This window comes from Pipra filicauda, unplaced genomic scaffold (genome assembly GCF_003945595.2).
Source record: "Pipra filicauda isolate LSUMZ 115617 unplaced genomic scaffold, ASM394559v2 scaffold520_size808073_pilon, whole genome shotgun sequence".
Lineage (NCBI taxonomy): Eukaryota > Metazoa > Chordata > Aves > Passeriformes > Pipridae > Pipra > Pipra filicauda.
Genome location: NW_024104666.1, coordinates 219,842 through 239,402, shown reverse-complemented (window position 1 = coordinate 239,402; position 19,561 = coordinate 219,842). Strand labels below are relative to the sequence as shown.

Genomic DNA, 19,561 nt, shown 5'->3' with positions numbered 1-19,561 from the left:
GATCCAGGGGCACCTGCATCCCAGCACAGGGGGTCACTGAGCTGGGAGCCCCCCTGCCACACTCCTGAGGGTTTGCTGCTTTAGGGAGGATCTTTCTTCCATGGAAAGATGGCAGAGCTGCTGCCAGAGCACTGGGAGGGGCGGGCAGGAGCACCTCTGTCCTCCTGCATGGGAGGAGGGGATCCATCACCAGGCCCCTTCCCTGTGCAGGGACAGGGTGTGCTGGGGGCTGTACATGGCCAGAAAACACAGATTAAAGTGGTATTTATGTCCCTGGAGGATCTTCCCTACATGGAGGAGCAGAGAGGCCTTCCTGGCTCCTGCAGTGTCTCCCAGCTCTTTGCTGGTCCCAGACACACAATCCTGGGCTGCTTTGGCCCTGCCCAGCTCGTGGGGGTTGGTTTAATGGGCTTTAGGAGCTACTGGGAGCTGAGGATCCAAGAGGGCCAAACTGGAGAAGGTGTAAGGGTGGCATCAGAGACAATGGGCACAGAGCATAAAATAGAATCACAGAATCGTTGGGGTTGGAAAAGCCCTCTGAGATCATCGAGTCCAACCGTCCCCCAGCTCTGCCAAGGCCACCACTGACCCATGTCCCCAAGTGCCACATCCACAGGGCTTTGAAATCCCCTCAGGGATGGGGACTCCACCCCTGCCCTGGGCAGCTGTGCCAGGGATGGACAGCCCTTTTGGGAAAGAAATTTTCCTCAGTGTCCAACCTGACCCTCCCCTGGCACAGCTGGAGGCCGTTCCCTCTCCTCCTGTCCCTTGTTCCCTGGCAGCAGAGCCCGACCCCCCCCGGCTCCCCCCTCCTGTCAGGGGGTTGCAGAGCCAGAAGGTCCCCCCTGAGCCTCCTTTGCTCCAGGCTGAGCCCCCCCAGCTCCCTCAGCTGCTCCTGCTGCTCCAGCCCCTTCCCAGCTCCGTTCCCTTCCCTGCACACACTGCAGCACCTGAGCATTCTCCGTCTCAGCAGGTCCTCACTGCCTTACTTTTGTTCCTCCTCATGCCCTGCATGTGTTGGAACCCCCCTTCAAAGCCATCCCTGACTCTCACTCTGGGTTGGGATGCACTCACTGGAAGATGTTCCAGCAGAGTCTGCTGGGTGTCCCTCACCATTGCCCCGTGGGAGTCGTGTTTCCCCACTCCCTGACTCCCAAGTATTTAGGAGTATGTATTTTTCCAGCTTCCAAGAAGTTTTGTGATCTTGAATGAGTGTGCTTAGGACCCCCCATTTGGGTTGAAGTCCCAGGACTGTGCCTTTGCTGGGCCTGTTGCAGTTTTGTTCCTGCAAATCCTCCGTGGTCTGTCCTCGAATGAGGAGCCCTGGACAGACTCTCTCTCCCTTTCTCTGTGTGGGTATTTCCTGACCTTCAGGGTGTTTTCCCAACCTTAGCAAAGCCAAATAATTTTTTCCTTGGCTGAGTTGATACAAAGGCTGGAACAAGGTCAGGATCCCCAGTGCTGAGGCGTTTGGCCGGGCTCCAAGCGAAGACCTCCAGGCAGAGGCTTGTGGCTCTTCCACCTTTCTGGATGAGTGAATCCCTCATCCTGAGCAATAAGGATAAATATTTCTGCTGCTCTCTCCTCCAGCCCTCCATGGATAATCTTCAGCTGTAACTGCAGGACTCGGTGTGTCGTGCAAAGGTTGGTCAAAAGATGATCTTGGAGATCTTTTCTGACTTTCACGTGATGCAGAGCAGCTTTCCTGAGGACCATCCACCACCAGATGGGGAAGGAAGGAATGTCAGCCCCCAGACAAGCTTGTCCTGTGCTGTGTCACAGGGACCAGCAGGAATGTTCTGTTGCACTGGTTGTCCTGGTGGAGAGCTGGTGGAGGTGCTGTGGTGGGAGCAGGGCTCCTCCCCTCGGGGCTGCTGGACCCAAACGATGCAGAGCTGAGAGGCTGCTGCTGGAGGAGACAGAAGGGTTTGTGTTTCTATGGATTTGGGATTTGGCCAGTTTTCCTTCGAGCTCCCAGGAAAATGATGGAAACCCATCTTCTGAGCTGGTGTCGGTGCTCCACCTTGGGGGAATGGCAGGAGGAGCTTTGGGTGCTCTGTGGGATCATTTCTGCTGATTTGACTGTAGCTGTGACATTGAATTTCCTTCTTCCCGTGCTTTGATTTGAGATAATTGCAGTAAATTATGTTGCTTGAGATATTTTATAGATATTTTTATATAAGTATATTTATTTATATTATGAATTGGTCCTGGGCACAGGGGCTGTTGGTATGGAGGAAGAGCCTGTTCTGGGGATCTCCTGCGCCCTCAGCAAGGGGCTGACACCCCATTCCTCCACACCCTGGAAGTGTCCAAGGCCAGGTTGGATGGGGCTTGGAGCAACGTGGTCTGGTGGAAGGTGTCCCTGCCCATGGCAGGGGGTGGAATGGCATGAGCTTTAATGTCCCTTCCAGCCCAAACCACTCCATGACTCTATGATTCCAATTGCCCAGGCAGGAGGAGGAAGGTGGGATCCTGCTGCCCACCCTGCCAGGATCCTGACACGGCCACAGCAGTGGCTTTGGGGCAGCAGGAGCTCGTGGGGATGTTCAGCTCAGCCCACTCAACTGGAACGAGCAGCGTCGTGGCTGCCGGGGGCTGACCCAGGTTCCTTCCCCCCTTTTCCTGGGCTTTGAGGCGTTTATATAATTCTGCACAGTGATAAAAAATTGGGACACATTGTGTTCCTGCCTTGAGCTGAGCACTCGGGCAGGGATTGTTCCCACAGCCTCGATCAATGGGCAGGAAATAATGTCCTGGCAAGGGAGGGAGCCCATCCACGCCCGTGCTGTGCCATCCCTGTGTCAGAGTGTTTGAATGATGGACTGACCAGGCTCCCCAGGGCAGTGGGCACAGCCCCAAGGCTGCCAGAGCTCCAGGAGGGTTTGGACAACGCTCTGAGGGACAGGGTGGGATTGTTGGGGTGTCTGTGCAGGGCCAGGAGTTGGACTGGATGATCCTTGTGGGTCCCTTCCAGCTCAGGATATTCTGTGATTCTGTGAAAAATCCCTGGTCATGGATTGCACCTGGGCAAAGTGATCCAGGCTTTGCTCCGGAAAGTACAGAGCACCAAGAGCCCACAGGAGCCAGGACTTTGGGGAGGCATTTTGTGTAAGGCCAGAGGAAAAGGTTCTTCCCCCAGAGGCTGGTTGGGCACTGACCAGGCTCCCCAGAGGGTAATCAGAGAGGGTAATCAGCCATTGGAATGGGCTGCCCAGGGAGAGGGTGGATTCTCTGTCCCTGGAGGTGTTTAAGGACAGACTGGATGTGGCATCAGTGCCATGGGCTGGGAACCACGGCGGGGTTGGATCAAGGGTTGGACTTGATGATCTCGGAGGTCCCTTCCAACCCAGCTGATCCTGTGATTCTATGATTCTGTGAACCTCTGCCTGGGACTGCCCTGGAAAGCCCCAGGGACACAGCTTGGAGCAGCAGGAGCAGCCCTGTGTCCCCCTCCCAGTGAGGAGGCTCTGCAGGGTGTGGTGTGTCCTTGGATGCACCAGCTCAGGACAGGTACAAAGACAGTATTCAAAGCCCAGGGAATGTGTACACGTTGCCAGGGACCCAGTGCCTTTGTGTGCCCCGGGATGAAAGGCACCGTGGGAATACTTGGAACGTTTGAAGCAGAAAGTGAACCTTGGGGAGGTTTTGGTTACTGTCTGTACTGGTGGAAATGTGGCTTTGATTTTCTTGCCAGATCTTTTGGAGTTGGCCTGTACAAGGTTCCTGTGGTGTGAGCCTGTGCCATGGCTGTGGGGCCTCTGTGCACCCTCCTGGGATGGAGCCCTTTGAATTCTGCCTGTTCCCATTCCCCTTCCCCTGCCTGTCACTTCACCTGTGCTGGACACTTCCCTGGTGCCGTTCCCAACTCAGCATATCCTGTGCTGGGTTGCCCACAACAACCCCCTGGGAGCGGGGCTGTTCCCCCTGTCCAAGCTCAGCAGCTCCCCAGGCTGTCGGTGGGATCTGGTCCTGCTCCCAACACCTCAGCTGGCAGCTCACCTTCCTCGGGAAGCTCTTGGCTGCTTCCCCTGGGTGCTCTGATTGTCCTTTGTCCTTGGTGGCCGCTTTCTCTCCTGGCTCCAACAGCTGCTTCTCGTGCTTGTCAGAGCTCTGAGCTGTGGATGCTCCGGGCTGGATTGCAGATGGACCAAATGGTGACATTGGGAAATGCTGCCCTGGTGCTTCATGAGCTGCTCATGGTTTGCTCCGTGCTCTCTTTCCTCTGTTTTTCGTAGAATCCCAGAATGGTTTGGGCTGGAAAGGACCTTAAAGCCCATCTTGTTCCACCCCTTGCCATGGGCAGGGACACCTTCCACTGTCCCAGGTTGCTCCAAGCCCTGTCCAGCCTGACCTTGGACACTTCCAGGGATGGGGCAGCCACAGCTTCTCTGGGCAGTTTTCTTCTCCCGTTGTCCTTGGGCAGCGGGGTCGATCCTGCTGTGGAGGATCAGCCCTGTCCCTGGGCTGGGCCTCCCTGTCCCATCACATCTGTCCTGATACCACGAGCCCTGGTGCAGCTCTGCTCCTGCTTCCTCTCCAGGTTAATGGTCCTGTTACCTGTGATTATTCAGATCACTCCAGCTCTTGCCTTTGGAACACAGGAATGGAAGGATCTCTTCCTCTCCTTTCCTTAGCTGTGATTCAGCCTGAGTGATGGCTGAACATCCCTCTCAGTATCCACAGCCTTTCCAAATCTCTTATCAATGAGTCAGGAATAGAAACCAAACACCCACCTGCCAGAGAATCACGGGTTTCCTCCTTTCCTTGTAGCCCAGAAAGGGGATGTGCTGCCCCTCCTGTAAACGGGAGCCATTCCTGAGCTCCGTGCCTGGCTGACTCAGGGAATGTCCTCACCCCCCCTGGCACCCCTAGACCTGGCAGAGAAGGTGCAGCCATGTTTTGCTGTTCCTTTCCCTCCAAAATCCAGAAACAGATGATGGAGGGAGGGGACAGGAAGGGGCTGCTTCCCTCTCCGCTGCCTTAGTGGGTTTTGGGATCACCTGGAGAACCCTTGGCTAAACTTTGAGCATAAGGATGGGGCACAGACCCTGTGCAGCACCTGCTCCACTCTCACTGTCTGTGTTTGCTTTGGGTGGTTCTGCGTGCCCGGGGGAGCTCTGGAGCGATCAGAAGTGCTGTGTTCCACCCACTGTGTAGGTTTGGGTTGGTTTCCTGGTTTTAAGTCACCCCAGTGTTCTGGAGTTGCAGGAATAACCATTTGTGCTGTAGCTGAGATGCCGATTGTGGAGTTTTCTGCCCTCTGAGGATGTAGTGGTGGTTTTGGGTAACAGCTGTAACTCTCCTTGGTGTCTTTGTGATCTTTCCCTTGGGTGAAACTCTTTACCCTGCCCAGAGCAGAGCTTGCAGAGCCCTCGTGGGGTTTGCTCCCAGTGCAGGGCAGATCCACTCTGGTGTGCACAGAAAAGGGAGTTTTGGTGCGTGGTGGCACCAGCACGTGCCACCCCCGTCACTCAAACCTGATCCAGATCCCGGTGGCGGCCACAGGACCCCACTGATGCCTCCTGGGGCCCTGTGTAATGTCCCACATTGCTCCCCCACACCAGCTCTGCTCCAGGGGGCTGTGGTGGCCCCGGCCCCGGCAGAGCTGCAGGGGAGGAGGAGGAGGCAGGAGGTCCCTGGGAGGAGGCAGGAGGTCCCTGCCCGTGTCGATGACGGGTTAGCTCGGTCCAGGGGTAACCATGGAAACTATTTTCTCCCCATCCCTCCCTTCGCAGATGACTCGGGTGACGAGGAGCCCGCCTCGCAGTCAGACAAGAGCGAGCTGCACGGCCCCCTGAAGACTCTGTCGAGTAAACTGGAGGACCTGAGCACCTGCAATGACCTGATCGCCAAGCACGGCGCGGCCCTGCAGCGCTCGCTCAGCGAGCTGGAGAACCTGCGCCTGCCGGCCGAGAGCGGAGAGAAGATCAAGGCGGTGAACGAGCGCGCCACGCTCTTCCGCATCACCTCCAATGCTATGATCAACGTGAGTGCTCTCCTCCCCCTCCCCTCCTCCTTCCCTCCTCCTCCTCCTCCATCCCTGTTTCTCCCCATGTTTCTGTTCTGTGGGTCGCTTTGTGTTACCGCGGGGCTCGGGCACGGCCAGGGCTCGGTGCCGGCTCGGGGATGGGAAGTTGGGAAGATGCAGCTGGGAAGCGGGCACGGACACATGGAGCACCCCCCAGGAAACACAAGTCTGCTATGTCCTTACACCGTGCTCTCTGGGGGGGCTGCTCCAAATAGGTCATTTTGGATGTAAAACTGGGAAGTGCAGAGGTTGGGAATGTTGAGGGACTTTCTGCTGTTCCGGGGGGGGATTTTGGACTGGCACAGCAATTGTTGCCTGCTGCAGATTGAGACCCACATCCCACATCACTCACATCCTCATTGCTTCCATGAAGCTGCTCATGTTCCACACGGCCACGGGATTTAACCCCCTCGGGGTCTCGTGCCGGCTGTGCTCTCCCAGCCGGGTTGTTGGAGGTTGGGAAGCGTGTTCTGGCACTGCCTCTGCTCCCTGCCCTGTGCAGCCTCACGGTGCTTTCTGCATGGGTTTTGGAGACAGCCTGTGTTTGGGGTGTGGACCTGCCTCCATTGCAGTGACACAGCCCTTCCTGGGTAGCCTGGTTTTCCCTGGGGAGCTCTGGGAGTCTGCAAAACTGAATAAAATATTCAAAGGAAAGAATAAAAAACCAATCCCAAAGCTTCACAGACTTGGAATAATGTATGAAGGCAGAGCTCGGGGAATTGTGAATGGAGCAGTGCTGTGGCTCTGCTGTCCCAGCCCTGAGCAGAAGGAGGTCGGGTGGTGTTTGATATGGGCTTTAAAAAATAACAGTAATCCCCAGCGGGAGCTGGAGGGCACTTGGAGCCCCGTGGTTGCAGCATCCTCCCCATTCCCACTTGCAGGATTTTGTAGCTGTGGGAGCAAAGGGCTTCCTGAGGCAGTGTCTTGTGTTTCGGAGCAGTTTGAGGGTGCCACAAACGGAGAGTTTGTGGAAGTTTTTGGGGTTGGCAGCGTGGTGGGAGGTGCCGACAGACCCTCTGCGCTGTCAGGAGGCAGAACTGCGATGGAATGTGGGCAGGGAATTGTTGGAGAGAGGATTTCTCTGGCAGCCTTTGGGAAGGGATGAGCAGAGCAAGATTTGCTGTGTCCAGCCCAGAGAGGAGGAGGAGGAAGAGGAGGAGGTTGTGGTGGTTACGACGTGATAAATGCTTGGAGGAGGCTTGTCTGGAGGGTGGGAAATAGCAGAGAAACAGCAGAAACGTGGGCTGTCCAAAATTCCAAGCGGGTAAGAGGGGCTGGGGGGTGGCAGGGCATGTTCTCACGTGGATCCATTTCCAACAGCATCCTTTGGTAGTTCAGCTCCTGGCTGGGCGTCCTGAGGAGGTGCCCGAGGGAAAGGCTGAGCTGTGGAAGGAGCAAGACTGGAAGGAGCAGTGGCAGCTCCAGGGGGTGGTTGTGGCTCTCCCAGCTCTCTGTTGTTTTGGGAGAAGGTGCTGGAGCTGTGGGCAGGGGGACACAGACCCCCAGGAAGCAGCAGTGCTTTTGTGGGGTGGATTAGAGAGGCAGGAGGGGGGCGAGCAGGACGGGGGTGGGACCAGCCTGACCCCCCATCAGGGTGGGCTGGTGCTCCCAGCCACACTGTCACCTTTTCCATGGATCCCGTTCTGTGCCTTGATTTATCCTTTTAGCGTGGGTTGGTGCCTTCTGGAGCTGCCAGGGAGTACCTCGTGGGATGGGGGGAGCTCTGTGCAATACAAAGATCCCAAAATCTTCTGTATTGAACATGAAACTTGGCTCCAGGAAAGCACATGGAGAGCCTGGTGAAAATACCCCGTGCTCCGGCCCAGCTCCATCCCCCCAGGCTTCTAAGGAGCACGTATCCCATGGGAGCACAGGATGCTTTTGACAGGCCAGTAGTTCCTTCCAGGAGCAATTAAACTGTCCTTGCTCACCAGGTTTTCCCCAGAAAGATCCCAGCCAGCAGCTGGTGCTGGCACGTGGATGCTCCGTGTTCACGCTCTGCCCCGGCTGCAGCACCAAACCTCATGGATCCATCTCGTGGAAGTGGATGGGGATCCGTGAGGTTTGGTGCTGAGGCTGTGAGCAGAAGGGATGGGTTCTCTGGAGAAGGGATGGGTGCTCCTGGGAAGGGATGGATGTGCTGGGGAAGAGATGGGTGCTCTGCTGAAGGGATGGGTGCCTGGGGGAAAGGATGAATGCACTGGGGAAGGGGTAGGTGGGATGGATGCTCCAGGGAATATGGAATGGGTGCTCTGGAGAAGAAAGAATAAGTGCTCCCAGGAAGGCATTAGGTGCTCCAAGGAAGGGATAGGTGCTCTGGTGAAGAGATGGATGTTCTGGAGAAGGGGTGAGTACTCCTGGGAAGAGATGGATGCTCCTGGGAAGAGATGCATGCTCCAGAGAAGGGATGGGTGCTCAGGGAGGAAAGGGTGGGTGCTCCTGGGGAAGGAATGGATGCTCCTGGGAAGGAATAGGTGCTCCAGGGAAGGGATAGGTGCTCCTGGGAGGGAGGGATGGGTGCTCCAGGGAGGGGATAGGTGCTCCTGGGAAGGAGGGATGGGTGCTCCGGGGCCGGCATGTGCAGTTTCCGTCCAGCCGCCTCTGATCCGATTATGTAAATGTCCCGGAGCCGCGGGGAACGCAGCGAGCAGGAGGAAATAAATAAATATATCTGGAAATGCAAGAGCTCTGCTGCGAAGGTGACCCCTCTGTGTGCTCTGGGAGCTGCCACAGCCGGCTCCTGGTGCTTCTCCTTATGGAGCTTGGGAGCATCCCCTGGGCAGGCGATGCTGGGAGGATGGAGGAAGGTTTGGGCAGAGGCAGAGCGGGACGTGCCGGACCCTCGTGTTCCAGGTGAGCATTTCAAACCCGCTCTTGCAGGGCTGAAATTTAAGGCTCCACGAGCCGCCCGCTGGCTCTGCTCCCATCCCTGCTTGGAATCTCACTGGGAACAGTCCAGGCTCCCCGGGACCAAGGAGCCCCGTGTCAGCAGGGCTGGGAGCAGACATGGAAAGACAAGTCACGATGTGCCACGGGGGAGGAGTGGGGTGTGTATGAAAATAAGAAGCAACAAATTAACGGGATAATGAGAGGCCCGGAGCCAGAGCCGGAGTGCGGTGCTGAGTTGAGTACACTTGTCCAAGGAGCAGGGAAAGCTCCCTCTCATAATTCAGCAGCAGGCAGGGGGATGTGTGGATGCACTGAGGAAGCCGGTTTGGGCGTCGGGAAGCTCACAGGGCTGTGGGTGGTGCTGGAAATAGGTTTTTAATGGGAATGGGGAAGCTACGGCGGAGCTCGGAGGCGGCTGAACTGCGAGTGTGTGACTGCTGTGCTCTACTGCTGGCTGGGTTTGTGCTTCCTCGAGGAATGTGAGCATGGAGAGCAGAATGCTTGGGCTTGCCTGTGTCATCCCTGGGTTAGTTTGTGTTTTCCCTGAGGTTTTGGAGGAGCAGAGGTAGAGGAAGGCACTGCCAGGCCCAGACAAGGAGGGGTGAGAGGTGGCCGGGGCAGGGGTGCTGTGCTGGGTGGGAGGTGCTGCTCTGTCAGGATTTGGGGAGGAGAGGCCCTCAGGCTGCCTGGAGCAAGCACTCTTGGCATATGAAGGACTCACCTGCCCTTGGGAGGCACTGGTGGCCACCCCAGTCTGTCCTGCCCGGGATGCCAGCACCCCTTTGAGGCAGACTGATCCCCCTCCCAGGTTCTCCTTTCCCATGGGAATGAACCTCTCTGGAGCACCAGCACCTGAGACACCAGCACAGAGCACCCTTCAGCCTCCAAACCTGCTGAGAGGGCTTTTGAGTGTGTGAAACGCAGGGCTGGAACCAGAGTGAAACAGAGAACAGCGTGTGCTGCTCCTCCTCTGGGGAAGGGCCCTGGGCTGTGGGTTTAAGCCTCTCTGGGTCATCCAGCAGCATCCCAGAGGCTGCATCCTCCAGCCCTAGCAAGATTTCTCCCTGTGGATCCCTCCAGGGCTATGCTCTGGCTCAGCAGCAGTTATGGGTGGTCCTGTGCCACGTGCCAGTGCTCCAAGGAGCTGCCAACCTCTCCCTGCAGCCAGGCTGGGCTCCTGGAGACTTTGAGTGGCATCTGCCCTGTGGAGTCGGTTTATTTGGAGTGTCTGTGCCGGAGCTGCCTGTGCACAAGATGTGCTCCTCAGTGCTGCTCCTCTGCCTCCTTGTGTCCCATCTTCTCTGCTGTTCTGTGGAGCACTGAGCCCCCTCTGCCACTGGGAATGCTGCTGTGATTAATCCGTACTCCCCAAATTGTTTCTGTATCAAACCAGACAATGCTGAGCACCTGCTCTGAGCTGCCTCAGGTTCCCAGCACAGCCTCCAGCCTGGTGTGTGAGTTCTGATGGTGTATAAGCCCCGTGTGTGTCCATGTCTGCTTTGGAAAACTGCTTAAAGCTGGGAGGAAGTGGATCTGGGATCTCCTGCCTGGGGTGACCGTGGGACCGGGGTGATGCACACATGGCTGTGTCCCGGTGCAGAGCTGGTTCCCGGCATGGATGGAATGTGATGCTGTCCCTCGGGGTCCCCAAACCCACCATGGCACAGGCAGGACGATGGACCTGATCTCCTCCACCCCCACAGCGCTCCAGGGAGGGAGCAGCATCCTGCTGGGCTGCTCCCAGCTCACCCCAGGACAGCCAGTGGGCTGGAGGAGCTCTCCACCCTGTGCATCCTTATAGCCAGGGGTTAATTCCAGCACTGCGGCGAGCAAACTCCATCCTTCACCCCTGGATTTGCCTCTTTAGGGCAGGGATTGCCCCCAGCCACCCTCGGGCAGCTGCTGTGCTGCCCAGAATCGGAGCTGCCCCGCGCAGGGGGCCGGGCTTGTCCCCCTGTGCCCGGAGCAGGGGATGGCGCGGGAGGAGCTGGTCCCGCCTGGCACAGCCTGTGTTAATTATCCGGGCTGCGCTAACGACACGTGCACTAATCAGCGCGTTGCAAACCATGTCACCGACCCAGAAAAGCCCCGGCCCTGGGATTAAATCCCTGTCCCAGCCCTAATCCCCCTCGGATGAGAGCGCTGGAGCGAGGGCTCCGTGTGTCCTGCGTGTTCCTGCCGTGGATGTGCTGCGCTGACCAGGGAATAACTGGTGGGTGCTTTGCTGCTACTGGGGGGATGGGGGGGAGGGTGACAAGTGTCACCCTGGGGTCTGTCCCTACCTGGGTGGGACCAGGGCAGTAGGGACACAGAAACGAGCCCAGTCCCTGCTCTTGGAGCTGTTGTGCCTCTCCCTGGAGCATCCTGGATTGCTTTTTGAATTTAGAGGTGTGTGAGTATCTCTGATCGGATCTGTTCAGACAGGCAGTGCCTTCCTCCCACTCCCCTCCTCCTCCTCCTCATTCCCCGTGGTTGCTGAGTCCTCCCAGCTGGGTCATTGCAGGCTCTGGGTGCTCAGGCCTTGTGTGTGTCCGTGGGGCCTCTGTGCTGGATGGGGCTTTTGGCTGCTGCTGCTGCTCACTGTGCCTTGGGGCTTCTCACCTTTCCTCCCCCTCCTCCTTCTCCTTCTCCTTGTGTCCATCTGACCCTTGGGAGACTTGGGACTGTCCTGGGGCTCCCTTGGAACCTCGTGTGAGAAGATGGACGACAGGTTTGTCCCCAGCACTGGATGGTGCCTCTCCCAGCTCTGCTCTCCTGTTTTTTTTTTGGCTGAGAGTGATAACTTTTCCATTGTGGCTTCAGAGGAGAGTTGGGAGTGTTTTCCCAGGCTGCTGGGTCAGCAGGGCTGTGTGTTGGTGGGCTCAGCGTGGGCATTGCACTGTCAGCAGTGCCTCGTGTTGATCAGCAGCTCTGCTGAGCCAGGAGACAGCCCAGCTGGGCATTACCAACCCAGGTGAGCCCTGCCCATTCCTCCCTCCTGGGATCCTCATCCCTGCCTGGGGCTTGTTGACTCCTTAGGGCGGGATGGGGCCACGGAGAGGTGGGTTAATCCCTCTGGGGTGCTGCCCCTGGTGTCACAAGGACTCTGTTCACCTCTTCCCTGGGCTGATGCTTCACTTCAGCTCCTTCCTCCAGTGCCTGTTGAAGGAGGAGGCACTGGAATGGCATCACTGCTCTTCCCTGGATTTACCCAGGAAGAAGTTATGGCACTGGGAGATGAGCAGGATCGAGGGGGGCTGCTGCCAGGTGAGCTGCTTTTGCAGCTGCCTGTCCTGTGGGGAGGTTTGCAGAGGCCTCACACAAGGCTGAGACCGAGGTAGGATCAGTTCCCTCCAGATCCCGGGGTCGGAGGTGCCCGTGGGCAGTGCCAGCTGCTCCTGCTGCCGAGCGCTCGGACAGATGCTCCTCCAGCCTGGAATCTGCTCCATCGGGGGATGAGGGAGGCGGCCAGTGAGAGCCTCATTCAATCTGTCACCATGGGAGCTGTCAGCAGGACAGAGCTCTCCGGGCACACCAGCGCCGGGATCGGGGCTCCGGGTGCCTGGAAGCGAAGCCCGGCCCCTCTCCTTGGGGTGGAGCTGCTCTGCAGACCCTGGGAGGGTCCCCCTGCTCCTGGGGTGGGTTTGGGGGTTTGGGCAAGTGAAGAGGAGGGAAAAATCTGCAGCAGCTGCCTGGAGGTACCTCCCTGTGGAGGAAAAGCCGGTGCTGGGAGCTTCCCAGGAAGAGGAGTTTTGGCAGAGGTGGCAGTGGAGAGGCCCCACTGCTGTCCAGGCAGTGAGAACTTCAGCAGGACAAGTCTGAGATGTGCTCGTGGCCAGAGGAGAGTGGGGAAGCCCTGCAAGGGCACAGCTCTGGGGCGGCCACGCTGCAGCAGGAGGGCCCAGCACAGTCTCAGCCCCCAGTGTATCTTCTGTACTGGTCCCAGCATGTCCTTGTCACACTCGGTGTCCCTGCACACCCTCTGGCACGGCCTGCAGGGGCCTCTGGGTGCTGCTTGGTGAGGGTGGAAGGGTCGGTACTCAGAGCACTCTGGAGTATCCAGCAAATTCCTTAGTTGTTTTTCCAGCAAAAACCAGACTCTGATCCTTTCCCTGCCACAGCTCCAAGATGGCATCACCTTGGTCACAGCCCGTGGGCAGCGTTGGCTCATTCCGTGTCCCAGAGCCACACTGAACATGTGCTGTTGTGCCGAGCACACGGCGACTCCAGACTCCATGGAGGCTGCGTGGGGTCGGGATTAGAGGCTCTCAGTACAGCCAGGCAGTGGATTTGCCACTGCTTCCCACTAATCCTGCCGTTATTGCATGGGATGGATTACACGGCGCTGGAGGTGGGGTCTGGCTGCTGTGCCGGCCCTGTCCGGCTGCAGTGCTTTGGGCTGAGCTCCTGCTTTGGGATGAGCTCCTGCTTTGGGATGAGCTCGGCTCCAAGGAAGCCCTGGGCAGGGGGCTCTGGCTGGGTCAGTGGTGCTGAACCAGCCTCGTGGTGGGGAACACCAGTGTGTTTGTGGTGTTTAGGCACATGGCCCAAAATAACAGGGTAACGTGGCAAAATGCCCAGAGAGACAACCAGGAGACCAGATCCAGCTTCCAGAGAAGTGTGGATGTCTCCATCTTGGACTTCTCTATCTTGGATGTCTCCATCTCAGACATCTTCATCTTGGACATCTCTGATTCTCTGATTTCTGCTCTCTGTGACCAGTGACAGGATCCAGGGAATGGCTGGAGCTGTGTCAGGGCAGGCTCAGGTTGGATCTCAGGCAAAGGTTCTTCCCCCAGAGGCTGGTTGGGCACTGCCCAGGCTCCCCAGGGCAGTGGGCACAGCCCCAAGGCTGCCAGAGCTCCAGGAGGGTTTGGACAACACTCTGAGGGACAAGGTGGGATTGTTGGGGTGTCTGTACAGGGCCAGGAGTTGGACTGGATGATCCTTGTGGGTCCCTTCCAACTCAGCACATTCTGTGACTCTCAGGGAACTCCCAGTCGCCAAAGGGAAGCAGGCACTTCTAGGGCACAAGGGACCACCTGGAATGGGACAGTCAGGGATTTTGGGAGCACCTTGTTCAAGTGCTGGGGGTCTGGCTGAGCATCTGACAGTGACACACTGGCACTGAGGAAGGTGGGCTGGAGCCTCTGCTCTGTTGTCTTCCTACTCCTTGTTGGGGCACTAAGGATTTTTTCCATGTCTCTGCATTTCTGTAGTACCCATTTTCCCTGGATGCAAATGAAGTGGGATGATTTTTGGTGTTGAAGCTTCACCTGCTGCCCTCACAGGTTTTTATGCAAGGTCACCTTGGTTTTTTAGGGTGTCATGACGTGGTGAGGCTCAGCCCAGCTCTCCCCACCAGCCCTACCCGGGGAGAAACAGTTCCCAGTGTCCCTGAAAGTGCTTCAGACATCCAGGCTTCAGAGCCTGGATGCTCCTGAGCTGGCTGAGGGTCACTCCAAGGATTTGGGACAGATTTGCTGTTATTTAAGCAGTCTGTGTTGATGTGCTCCTGGTGGTGACCAGCAGGCTGGCCTTGGGCTGTGGGGACCATGGCTGTGGAGCAGATGACCGCGCTCCAAACCACGTCTCCTTGCCATCTGACTGTCTGTGCGGGATGATTTCGGATTCAGGCTGGCTCCATCCTTGTATTTCCCCTTTCTCTTGTTGCTCAGAGTATTTTTTGGGGGGAGGAAGGGCAAATTAACCCTCTCTGGGTACAAACGCTCTGTGATTCTCACCAAACAGCTCCTGCCCCATCCCTGGAATTGTCAAGGCCAGGTTGGATAAACTTGGAGCAACCTGGTCTAATGGAAGGTGTCCCTGCCCATGGCAGGAGGTGGAATGGGTTTAAGGTCCCTTCCCACCCAAACCATTCCATGGTTCTGTGATTCTCTGATTTTTATGGCTGACACAGTGTGAGTGTTGAGATCTAAACAGAGGCTCTGAAATCGCCCTTCCCTCAGGAGGCTGTTGTGCAGCAGCAGCAGCCAGCTGTGTCCCAGGGTTTGATGACTCCAGGAAGGAAGGGAGCACTTATCTCCAGGCAGCAGACACAGCACCACGCTCTGTCCCTGATGAGTGGAGCGATGCTACTGCTGGATAATTCACTGATGAACAAGAGATGACTGAACGCATCTGGCATCGCCTCCTCCCGTGTCACTCCTGGGCAATGAAGTGCTCCTTGTCCCAAGGTTGAGGAGCAGGAGACGTTGCTTCCACAGCAGCAGGCACTTCCCTGGTAGGGTTTTTCCTCCCTAAAGGTTAGATTTGCAGGACTGTTCCTCTGAGATGCTGGGGGCAGGTGGGATTGCCCTCGGAATCCATGGGCGTTGCATTGGAGCTGGTGAAACGATCAGCCTTGCTGGGGCTGTCCCAGAGGTTTTCGTTCCTGTGGTTCAACCCCCGGGCAGAAATCCTTCCCTGTGAGGGTGGTGAGGCCCTGGCACAGGTTGCCCAGAGAAGCTGTGGCTGCCCCTGGATCCCTGGAAGTGTCCAAGGCCAGGTTGGACGGGGCTTGGAGCAGCCTGGGCTAGTGGAAGGTGTCCCTGCCCGTGGCAGGGGGTGGAATAAGCTGAGCTTTAAGGTCCCTTCCAACCCAAACCATTCCATGATTCTATGATGTCTGGCAGGCCTTGCTGTGATCATTTGCCCTTTCAAGCTAATTAACCTCATCTCTTTGTGCCTTACATCTGATTTTGACTGTTGGCTGCACAAGGAGGCAGATCCCCGCGGGTGTGTGACACCACCACCTCAGCAGGACAGTGGTGACCTCCAGTTCATTTTCCTCTGCATAAATACTCCCCAGGCTGTTAAGGACGTTCCCATTAGCCTGCAACAAGCTGTGAAATTGGGTCTATTTGCCGTGACAAATAAGTGAAAGGTGCTAAATGTGCCCCTGGTGGCAGCAGCTCCTGGGCACGGAACAGACCACGGAGCTGTTGGCACTGTCTCTCACCTCCTGCTCCCCAGCAGGGTCTTGATGGCACCTTTTCTCTTACTCCATGGGAATTTGCAGGAACCTTGATGATATTTTTCCATGAAAACATGCTCTTTTTGCCACCTTGGCTGTGCCTCCTTGTCTTGGCAGTGATTTACAGCTCCACTGTTCAGGGCTGGATTAGGACCTGCCACAAGAGCTTGGTCGATCCACGGAGGAGAAACCAGCTCTGTCCCTCCTGCCACCTGGCTGCAGGGAACACTGGGATTCCCTGGGACATGGGACAGCAGATGGATGGAGCTTGGTCTTATCTCTGGTCACTGGTGACCTGTCAGCTTGGCCACTGTTCTCCAGCCCTGACTGCGCTGTGATGATGCTGAAACGGAGCAGCCTTTGGGACTTTGGGATTTCATCCAGCTCTGGCCCTGGGGCAGATCCAGGTCATGTCGTGTCACCTTTGTCGTCCCCTCCTGTGAAGGAGAAAACCTATCTCCTGGTGGATGGGGTGCATGTGGGGATGGGCACAACATCCTCTGCCCGTCCCTCTTCTCCGCTCACCGGAGGGCTGGTCCTGGGAGAGCTCTGGGGAGGGCAGGACCTACCCAGGCTGTACCTTCAGGTGCACGTGGCCTCGACATCCCAGCCCTGCAGCTTGTTGGGGAATCACTTTTCCTGTGCCTTCATCCTGCAGCTGGGCACTGCCCTGTCCTTTGGAAGAGGTTCCTCAAGGAGCCTCTTCCCGGTGTCCTGTGTCCCTGTGCCAGCCTGGCATGGATTTGTGTCTGTGTCTTACAACCCTGAGCAGCTTCAGCTGGAACTAAATTTAGCCACGACTCTGAGAATTTTATATGCTGGATTTCAAGGTGTTGCTCCTGCTCGGTGGCTGGGATGGTTTGTACCTTTGGAACAGGGAGCCAGGGGGATTAGTGATGGGAATGAGGGATGAGCTGGGATACTCCTGTCTGAGCTACTCAACCCCAAGCCCTGCAGCCCCAGGGAGCTCGTGGGCTGGTGCTGCCCCTGCTCCACACCGGGCTCTGGGGTTTGTTTGGGCTCAGGGTTGAGTTCAGTCAGCAGAGACGGTGAAAAGATACCCCCTGAGCCCTGTTTGGTGCTGCTCCCACCTCTGGTGAACATCCCTGTGGAATTCTGTGCTGTCTGGCTCTAGGGGGTACAAACCCAAATTAATAACATTAATTTACTTGGCTGCTGCTGGCAGAGGTGGGCTGGGCTTGGGGGATCCCTCTTGCAGGATGTTCTCCTGCTGCCACCCTTGGCATCACTTGTCTCCCAAGGAGCAAACGTGATCCTTGCCTGGGTTGAACTGGATCCTTTGATCTGGATTTGGATCAAACCAGTGTCTGAATTGCAGAGGAAGAAGCTGCAGAGAGAGGGCCTGACAGTCTTTCAAAAACAGAATAAACCCTGTACATACCCCAGCTGGTTCCTAAATCCACATGGACACAAGTTGTGGGATGCTGTGTGGGACATGCATCGTCCTGACCTGCTCTGTGGAGGTACTGCAGCCTTCAGTGGGATCTGGGCCCAGTAATCTTCCGAAAACATCCCCATGCTCTGCAATGCTGACAAACATGCTCCATCACTTGGATTTTTTATATGGCTGTAAAGGAAGCCTGTCAGTGCAGTTTTCCCTTTGGGATACACCATGGATCCTCTGTGAAGCTTGGATGCCTTGGGACGGGAGGGTCCGAGGTGTGACCTGCTGTTATTTTTCATTAGGACGTTGATTCCCATCAATTCATGGAACAGTTTCTCCTCTCCAGCTCCCAGCCCACTCCCGTGGCTCCTCTGTAATTACCTCCTTTCCCCCTAATTCCCCAGTACACCTTCCAAGCCGTGGTTAATTGCAGTAGGATAATTACAGGTCATCTCCCAGCGCATCATTTTAAAGCGCTCAGCCCCTGAGCTGGAGGCAATTCCCACCCTCTGTGCCAAAATGGGCATTCCTGTGCCCTCTGCCTTCGGAGAGGGACCTTTGGAGCGCATAATGAGCTTTGCTGGGCTGGGAACATCACAGCCACTATCCCATTACTTGCCCTTGTTGGATCCTCTTAGTGCAGCACGTCGGTGGGACAGAAGAAGGAGCGGCCAGCTCGGGGTTTGAGCTGCCAGAGGCTGCAGTGTGAGGCACCAGAGCAGGGCCCCCATGGGCTTTGGGCACAGGGGTGGCTGCCAACGGGACTTCTTGAGGTGGGGAGAGGAGCTGAGTTGTTTGCAGAGAGTGAGGTGAAAACTCGGTGCGAAGCATCCTGAGAATGTGGGGTCTGGTCTGGCCCTCTGAGACCATCGAGTCCAACCAGCACTGCCAGGGCCACCACTGACCATGTCCCCAAGTGCCACATCCACAGGACTTTGAAATCCCTTCAGCATTTAAACTCCACCCCTGCCCTGGGCAGCTGTGCCAGGGCTGGACAACCCTTTCCGTGAAGGAATTTCCCCAGTATCCAACCTGACCCTCCCCTGGCACAGCTGGAGGCCGTTCCCTCTCCTCCTGTCCCTTGTTCCCTGGGAGCAGAGCCCGACCCCCCCCGGCTCCCCCCTCCTGTCAGGGGGTTGCAGAGCCAGAAGGTCCCCCCTGAGCCTCCTTTGCTCCAGGCTGAGCCCCCCCAGCTCCCTCAGCCCCTCCTGCTGCTCCAGCCCCTTCCCAGCTCCGTTCCCTTCCCTGCACACGCTCCAGCCCCTCCATGTCTCTCTTGTCTGAGGGGCCCAGAAGTGCCTCCAGTGTTGAACACATGTGGGATGGGACAGCAAGGAATTTGGGGGGACAGGACCCTGCCCCCTCTGTGCCTGCAATCAGAGAAGCAACAAAAGGAGGATGGAGGGAACAGAGATGTAGGGTGAGGTCCTTCCAGGTTACAGGTGTATGTGAAGCAAAACCTCACAAATGTGATGGGTTACACTGATTTTATTTTTTCAAAGGACAGACTCAAACTCGCTGTGTTAGTTGTTTGTTTATCTGATCTGAGTTTGGTTCCTGCCTCTTCCCATGACCTGGGACAGGTCCTGGGGCTCCTCGAGGTGAGCTGGGGACAGTGCTGAGCTCCCATGGGGGACATGGCAACGTTCAGGATGTCACCGAAGCCACATGTGCCCACCCCCTGCATTCTTCTTTCTAATGGTGGGATGTTCATTCCCTCTGCTTTGTGCTTCTTCCCCTAAAGCATGAAAACCTAATGCTTTGTCATCATCATTTCTGATGTTATCAGAGCAAAAACTTCTTTCCCTGGATGAGACTTAAATCTTGCTCCTATCCAAAGGAAAGGTTTGATGAAGAACTGATGATTTGGAGCTTTTGTTGGACAAGTCGTGGTAAAATCAGGTCAGGTCATGGAAGCTGAAACCCTCAACCTGTTGCTTGATGAGGAGATGCCTCGACACTCAGGTGCCACCTGCAGCCCAAATTCGGAGTAACCTGCCAAGAGCCGAATAAATCACGTGTGGAATCCAAATAGCTGGAAACAGAAGATAGCTGAGTTCTGGGGATGGCTGGAAGTCTGTCAGACATCCAAAACTCTCTGGTTTTAGCTCTTTTGAGTAGTTTTGAGGTTTTTCAGCCAGCATTTATCCAGTGGACCTACCTTGGTATGCTGACGAGTTGGAGGCAGCTGCAGCTCAAGCACAGTTAATTTGCCTGCAAGCAAAATAATTTCCCTGCCTCCAAACTCCTGGAGAATTTCCCTAAAAATCATATTTTAAAT

At 56.6% G+C, this 19,561-nt stretch overlaps 1 protein-coding gene across 3 annotated transcripts in view; it reads left to right on the top strand.

The window, feature by feature from the left end:
- Positions 1-19,561, top strand: part of OSBP2 (oxysterol binding protein 2) — a 105,132-nt gene that overhangs the window by 67,360 nt on the left and 18,211 nt on the right. For all 3 annotated transcript variants that reach the window (XM_027720772.2, XM_027720771.2, XM_027720773.2), the window contains one exon: positions 5,739-5,989. In XM_027720772.2, coding sequence (XP_027576573.1) covers positions 5,739-5,989 — 251 coding nt within the window. The remainder of the gene's footprint in view (positions 1-5,738; positions 5,990-19,561) is intronic.